The sequence below is a fragment of the Manis pentadactyla genome, chromosome 6 (assembly GCF_030020395.1).
Source record: "Manis pentadactyla isolate mManPen7 chromosome 6, mManPen7.hap1, whole genome shotgun sequence".
In the NCBI taxonomy this organism is placed as follows: Eukaryota; Metazoa; Chordata; class Mammalia; order Pholidota; family Manidae; genus Manis; species Manis pentadactyla.
Window position 1 is genome coordinate 12,743,718 of NC_080024.1, and position 7,350 is coordinate 12,751,067.

The following is a 7,350-nucleotide window of genomic DNA, read 5'->3' on the forward strand; positions in this document are numbered from 1 at the left end:
GACAGCCAGCTGATGACAGACAGACAGACAGACCCAGACCAAGGACAAGGTGGCCTTTGTAAAAGGACTGCAAGGAGGAAGCCCTGGGGCTAAATACCCTAACAGGGCTGAAGCTAGGGTGAGGCGAGTCAGGTACTCACCCCGGGCACAAAATTCAAGGGAGCATCAAAAAACTCAGTAATCGAGATCAGATAATATTTAATGCCGTATTTTTTAACATCAGAAATAACTCCAAAAACCCATAATGAACAAATAACTAACATTTTAAATAAAGGTACAACAGTAACAGAGCCATGAGGAGCTATTTTGGAGCTTGGGGCAAAAGGAAAAATGAGCAATCTCGATGCTGATACTGAGCTGGCTCCCCTCGACCCCACCCACCTCTTGTCAGTGTCAGTTTTATCTTACGATAAAACAATTATCGTAAGAAACTTGTAAAAGCCAGAAGGCAAGAGAACCATTGTTATACTCCAAATGGGACAGCTTCCCTAGCACATAGTTGTGTAAGGGGGAGTGCAGACTGGATCTAATGAAGCAAAGGAAAGCATCCAATATCATTTATTCATTCTTCCATGCTGGCAATACCTGGCGGGCATAGCTACCTGAAGACAGTTCCGCTGCAGTATTAGCTTCCTTCTTCTTTAGCTTTTTCCTTCCAAGCGCCATGGTCACATTAAAGGACTATAAAGAACATGGACCCCTTGACTAGGGTGAGCCTTCTCGTGTGTGAGCGTCGATAGGACCTGGCGTTGTGCGTTCATTTGACAAATCTGATACACGCCTCCTTGGGCCAGAATCTCAGCCAACCTGTCAAGTTGAATACAGTAAAATAGTGATTCCCCGGATGGTTCCTACACCACTACCACTGTGGAATGTCTTTTATTCATAGTTGTGTGTTTACTTTAATGTTAGTAGAAAAAAAAAACTAACACATCAAAAATTTGATTTCACAGATATTGAATTTGTTTAAGTAAATAAAAGTCAGTCTAGTTTTCCAAGATATTTAGAAAATGATAGTGCAAGCAGAATGTGGATGTGGCAAAAACATGAACTGGGGAGCAAATGACATACAGTTTGGGAAGAATGGCCTTGAAGGACGGAGTTCAGATGTATCCTTTAGTAGCTGATCAACTGGTTGGGCAGACAAGACAGATATCAGATCAGTAGACTACAAGACAATGTGGGGGAATTGGGCTACCATGTGATTGGTGCTACTCACCTGGCTGTGGACCAGGCTCTACAGAGGAGACAGGGTCATCCTCAACCACCTGTCCTCTCCCCAACAGGTTAATGCTGGGCCAATGGCCTATGCACGAGCTTTTCTGGAAGAAACCAATGCAAAGAAATACCCTGACAACCAAGTAAAACTTTTGAAGGAAATCTTCAGGTAAGCTTCTCTTTGCTAGAAAGTTCTTCCTTGGCCGCCTTTGGACAGGGAGTCATGACTTCCCCAGGAAGCCACCTGACCAACCCTCTTCCAGGGGGCAGAGTCTATCAACAGCCTGACTTTGAGTTGTCACTTGCTATGGCTGGTTGTTGATTTTCTTATTGCTGTCACTAAAGGCAATTTGCAGACGCGTGTGGGCAGGCCCTTGATGTGAATGAGCGCCTCATCAAAGAGGACCAGCTGGAGTACCAGGAGGAGCTGAGGTCCCATTATAAGGACATGCTCGGCGAGCTCTCTGCCATCATGAACGAGCAGGTGAGGATTCCCTCGGGGTGCCCTGGCTGTCAGTTCGTGGAAAGAGTCCATTCTATTCCCCATACCAGAAGGACTAGAGAGATCTCTATTCTTGCTGCTAAAATCACTGTACCTTACATGAACACCATGTTACTGAGTTGCCCTCTCCCCCACACTGCATCCCTTGCCTCAAAACGGAGAGGAATTGGGGAAAATATGTAAAAAATGAGAACCCAGATATTTTCCACAGTTTTCAGAGATGTTTACCCAAGCCATACAAACTGTTGGCTTTTTAGAACAAATGGCTCTATTAGAACACATAGGAACACTGGGTGACGTTCCCGCTGGGGCTTGATGCCACCTGCCGGCCCTGATTCAGGACCTCACAACCCTGTGTTGTGGGCTGTGACGTGGGGTTCCACAATCCTGCCCTAGGGGTCTCCGCACTGAACTCAGGACGAACACCAGGACTGGGCCTTGGCCTTCTAAGGGGCTGCTTCTGAAGAGGCTGGGCCTCCTGAAGACTTGCAGAATCGGGATAAAACTCAATCCACCACCCCACAAGCAAGTCATCCATGATTTCTGGCATAGATCCAGCACGTTCTATAAGGCTGTGCACAGAATCTGAACATTCACTAATCACAGTATTTTTTGAGGTGCTGAGAATCAAATAGTTCAAAGCCAGGAGCTGTTTTTTTGGCTTCTTACCCACCATCAACCCCCACATTCTAGCTGGACATCTCATCACCCATGATCTCCTCCAGGAGGGTTAAATGTGTTCTTTACAGAATAATTGAGGGGGAGAACTTGAATTAGTCTCCTAATAGTGCTTCATGCATAGTGGCCACTCATTAAATATTAGCTCCCCTTTCTTGCCTAAAATGGCCCAGCACTGTCAAAACTACTCACAAAGCACGAAATTTGTCATACACATAATTTATTCTAACTGCATTACCCACATATGTTTCTTTTTTTCTTCTTTTCCATCTCCTTCTACGCACATTTTAAACTCTCCATAGTAGCTGGAGAAAGAAATGATTAATTGACTTATGTTGGAAAGAATTCATCTCCCTGGATGGGATTCCTAGGGGAAATGCTGGTTTGGGATTATTAAGGACTGATGGGAATTAAATGCCCAGGAGTGATGGCTCAGAAGCGGGGGGAAATCATAAATCTGAGAGTGAAACCAAAAGAACAGTGGACCTGAAAATTGGAGAAGGTGGTGAAGAAATGCTTGTTTACAACTGTAAATTGTATCTGACTTTGAAACTTTGTGCAAAAAATGCTTTTCTCTTTTTTTTCCTGGCAGCTCTGTCGAGGTCCATGTTTATACAGCTTCTGTCCTTCTGTGTCTAGTATTTCCCTCAGTACTATAGGCAAAAGCGGTATGTGCTTCTTTCCTTATGTCTGTCTGCTCTGTCCTTTGTGGCCTTCTAGTCTACCCACCTCTTCCTAGCTGTTCATTGTCCCCAGACACCTCCATAGTGGCTACTGTTCTCTAAGTGTTTACTTAATTAGAACAACTTTATTTCCATTTCGAGGTAGGTTGATATAGGGGGGGGAAAAGAGCCTGAAGTTCAAAAGTTAACAACTTAGCTTTTAAAAAGAATATTTATACTCTACAACTTCTAAAATGTATTTGAGCTCATTATGATCCAAAACTAAGACTGACTATGTACTGAAGTCTAATACAAAAGTACAAGGACAATCTCCCCAGGTGATTCAGGGGAGAGAAAAATAATTTCTTTCCCAGAAAACCTTTGCTAACGAGAAGCAAAATTGGGCTCTATGCTCCCTGGAAACTGATGCAAGGAAAAGAAACTGATGGATTGTGCAGGTCTTACTATTCAGTGAAAGAAATAGATCTGTTGGCAGGAAAGGTACTTTCTGCTGGTCCTGAGAGTCTATGGAATTTTGTCACACAAGTCTTTATATATAGACAGTGACCACAACATACATGGTATCTTCAGAAAAAGTTTTCGTTAAAAAGAATTTATTATATGGCCATTCCACATTTCCACCTTAAAATAAGGACAAAACATTAACTTCTGACTTCATAGAGGAGAATCTAGAGGTGGAACTACTTAACTGATAATTATCAATTATAATTGTCTGTAGCAAAACCTTATCAACAGCAAAGTAAGTTATTTTCATGACAACCATTGGTAAGAGTTCTGAGTTGTAATAACAATTTTCTTGAAATTAGGAATAGCTAGCAAAGGATAAAGGTCTATAAAATATTTAAAATGTAAGTATTTCTCTCAGTTCAGATTTATAACAAAAAAGTTTTTCTTCTTTTCTCAAATTTTTTTAAATAAAAAGATGTATAACCCTAATCTTTGGGTTTGAACTCTAGTGGAAGGAGGGGTAGTCAAATTTTAGCATAATCCTGTAATATGTGAATGAACCATGACCTATATTGCATGAATATCTGCACATACCTATATACTCACTCGTACATTCTGGAAATAGGCATATATGTAATTACAGTGTAAAGAAAAGTTCTACCACTAAAATAGAAATAAAGTTACAATGGATAGAGAGAAATAGAAATAGAATTAATTATGCAATCATTCCAAGAGTGGCCAGCAAGTCTCAGCTAAAAGGGTATCTTTTTAGCCCCATACTTAGTGAAAGACCCTTCAGGATAAGGAAGGAGATGGAACAGGATAAAGTGGGTGCTAATGGAGATGCTGAGGTGAAGCAGTTTGAGTTGCTAAAGTGACAGGCAGGAAATAAATACCTTCATAGGCAGCCAGAATGCTGCACTGTTTTATAAACAGACAAAAAACAGAAAAGCATCCTTGATGGAGATAAAAGTAATACATATAAGTGTCTGGATAAAATATAAATATAAGATGCTTATTTTGGGCTCTTTCAACATATTTACAGGAATGACAGCATAGTCAAGTCAAGGGCAGTAATGGATATCATATACAAAATACAGAGAATTTAACCAATCTACTCTGTTAATGGTGCCAGTTAGACAAGATGCAAAAGCATAGGCCCTTAGAGTTTTAGATACTCTTTGGAAACATTATTTGCCAAATATTTAAGCAGAACTTGTGACACTGAGCATAAAGAGAATTTATTGGTAGTATAGGAGACTTGGGGACTGGATGCTCTGTGGGGACAGAAGAGGCAATTCTATCTTGGAAGATTTAAAGCATGGTCACTTGTGAAGTTAGTGGGACAATCTTCATAACTAGAAATTTAAAATATTCTTTAAGTCCCTTTTATACAGAGATAGATTTTAGAGGAGTCTTGGGTTTCTGCTAACTGTGTTTGCATATTATTATTCAAACAGATCTGACAGCTGAGTATTATTTAGGCATATTAATATTACTTTCAAAAGGAAAATCAGGTCAAGGGTCTTTTTTTTTATATTTCCATTAATGCAAACATTTAAACAAGACTTCAGATGTTTCCCTTTTTTGTAGATTTTGACAGTAAAATTACAAACTTTTAGAATAAAATGAAATTCTGAAATTACCCAGATACATTCATAAGGTTCATTCAAACATTTATAAATTTATATCTGATAGTTGAAAAATATCGTGAAGGTCTCAATCTTGCCAAAATGGCTATGACATCGGTTTGGGGAAAAAATTCTTCAGATCTACTTTGATTAAGTGCATTTTCAAAATCTGCAGATCCCCTTTGGGGAATTTTTTTAAAAATCACTGTTTGCGGTTTTAATTTTGTGTTTGGAGATGTTAACATGAACCTCTCTGTGATGTCTTTGTTTTGTCCTGGTTTAAGATTACCTGCAGGGAAGACCCTTCAAAGCGCGGAGTGGAGCGCACCTGCCCTCGAGCAATTAGCAGGGTGACCCCAGCTCCGCCCACCATCTCGGTCTCACCTGGTGCGGAAGTTTGAGGGAAGATCCGCCATGTCCGACACACCTCTAAGAGAACTATCAGAATTTGCACCTAATCTCGGGGAAGTGAAAGTTTTAATTTATTTGAAGTTTTTATGGTGTTAATATGTTTTTTTTTTTACCTCACTAGCTTGAAAATTTTGCCAGCCTTCGGATTTGCACATTTCTTAGTTTGTTTTTTTCCTTCGAGTAGCGTTGATTAAGCCAAGCTGAATATTTGCCATGAAATCCCGATGTGTAGCTCAAAAACAAACCCTAAATTTGCTGTCAGTTACAATATGTTCAAAACCAAGTCCTAGTACACATATTTTAAAGGTCAAAGTGAATGTTTTTGTAACATTTAAGCACATTTCCAATGTAAATAGAAGATTGTAAAAAAAAATACGGTTTTTACCAAATTTAAAAGAACCTTTTTAGTTAATACTTATGACAGTGCTAAAATTATATGAATAACATTTCAGATACTGTTATGTTAAAATATTTGTGTATGTGTACAAAAGTGTTGATAAAAACTAATCTTTAAAGTTTGTGGAGTTCTTTTATTTGTAATATATGTGCTCTTTAAAGCAATGGGAATGGGAAATTATGAAAGTATTTTGTTGTTCATAGAAATAAAAAATACAGTTACTTTGCACTTGGTTCCCTCTTGAAGAGTTGGGTGAGTTGCTACTAACAGTAGTTCGTTGGACTGCATGCCTACTGAATACAGTCCTACACTCACTTGGATGCCTTACCAATAAGTCAAGGAAAGGATTTGAACCTCTGCTGGGCAGCTCCTCCAAAGTTTAGCTAGACAAGCCAGGAGTTTCCAAACCTAGGAGATTAGTAGAAAGATTTGGGGAAGACATAACAAGTCAGAGTTTTGAGGGTTGTGGTAATTATTAGGACTATTCACAAATACTCCACCTCTACACTCTGTAAACTTGCGGTAGGATTGCAATTTTCTACAGAATTGATAAAAGGATATTCTAGATGGGAATTCTGATCAAGACTCACATAACTGTTCTTTACATGTGCTTTCCAAAATGCCACAGTCTGCAATGGGCCCTAGTTGACTCACAGCAGGTTGGCACCCTCTTATTCATATTTCCTATCTAGATCCAAAGGCATGTGCAGACCCGTTTAGTCAAACTTTTTACATAGATCTAAGTGGATCGCTAGATGGGGACAGCAGAACACGTTCTTCAGAATCAGTCAGGACACATGTTAAAATACGTATTTCTGAAATCCATCAAACCTTCTGAAACAGAAATCCCTAGGAGAGGTTCCCAGCTTCATGAGATTCTTAGACATACAAGAGTATAAAAGCTTCACCGAGTCCTCTGCTGATTAACTCCCCCTAAAAATTTGCATTGCAAAAGACAATGCCTTGTAAATCAGTGACCTCACTTTGAATTGCCAAGACATGAATTCCTACTTTATATTCTTTTTCTCTTTATATTACCTTCTCAAAACTATCTACAGCATTTTACTTAAATTAATAACTCCTCAAATTGAGCTTAGTAAAATATGGTAGTAAATCTCTCAGTTCTGTAAATGGAAAGACTGAAATTAGGACAAGTGGCATTATTTCCCTAATTTACCTTGGAGGGTGTCCAAGACAGAGTAAGTGTGTCTGGGACCTAAGCTGTCAGTCCTGGCTCTGCCTACCGTCTGTACTCATCATCCGCTTAGCAGCAACCTCTGTTTCCATTATTTCCAAGTGTGAAATACCAAGATTGTAAAAAAAAAAATGAATGTGGGCCTTCATTTGTAATTACCTTACAAACAAGTACTCATTACCCAAATG

At 39.4% G+C, this 7,350-nt stretch overlaps 1 protein-coding gene across 1 annotated transcript in view; it reads left to right on the forward strand.

Annotated features, from left to right (window-relative positions):
* Positions 1-6,193, forward strand: part of DOCK10 (dedicator of cytokinesis 10) — a 183,917-nt gene extending 177,724 nt beyond the window's left edge. The window contains exons 54-56 of the mRNA XM_036913661.2: positions 1,287-1,387; positions 1,564-1,702; positions 5,444-6,193. Of these exons, the coding sequence (XP_036769556.2) occupies positions 1,287-1,387; positions 1,564-1,702; positions 5,444-5,560 (357 nt within the window). The 3' untranslated portion in view covers positions 5,561-6,193. The remainder of the gene's footprint in view (positions 1-1,286; positions 1,388-1,563; positions 1,703-5,443) is intronic.
* Positions 6,194-7,350: the final 1,157 nt, after the last annotated feature.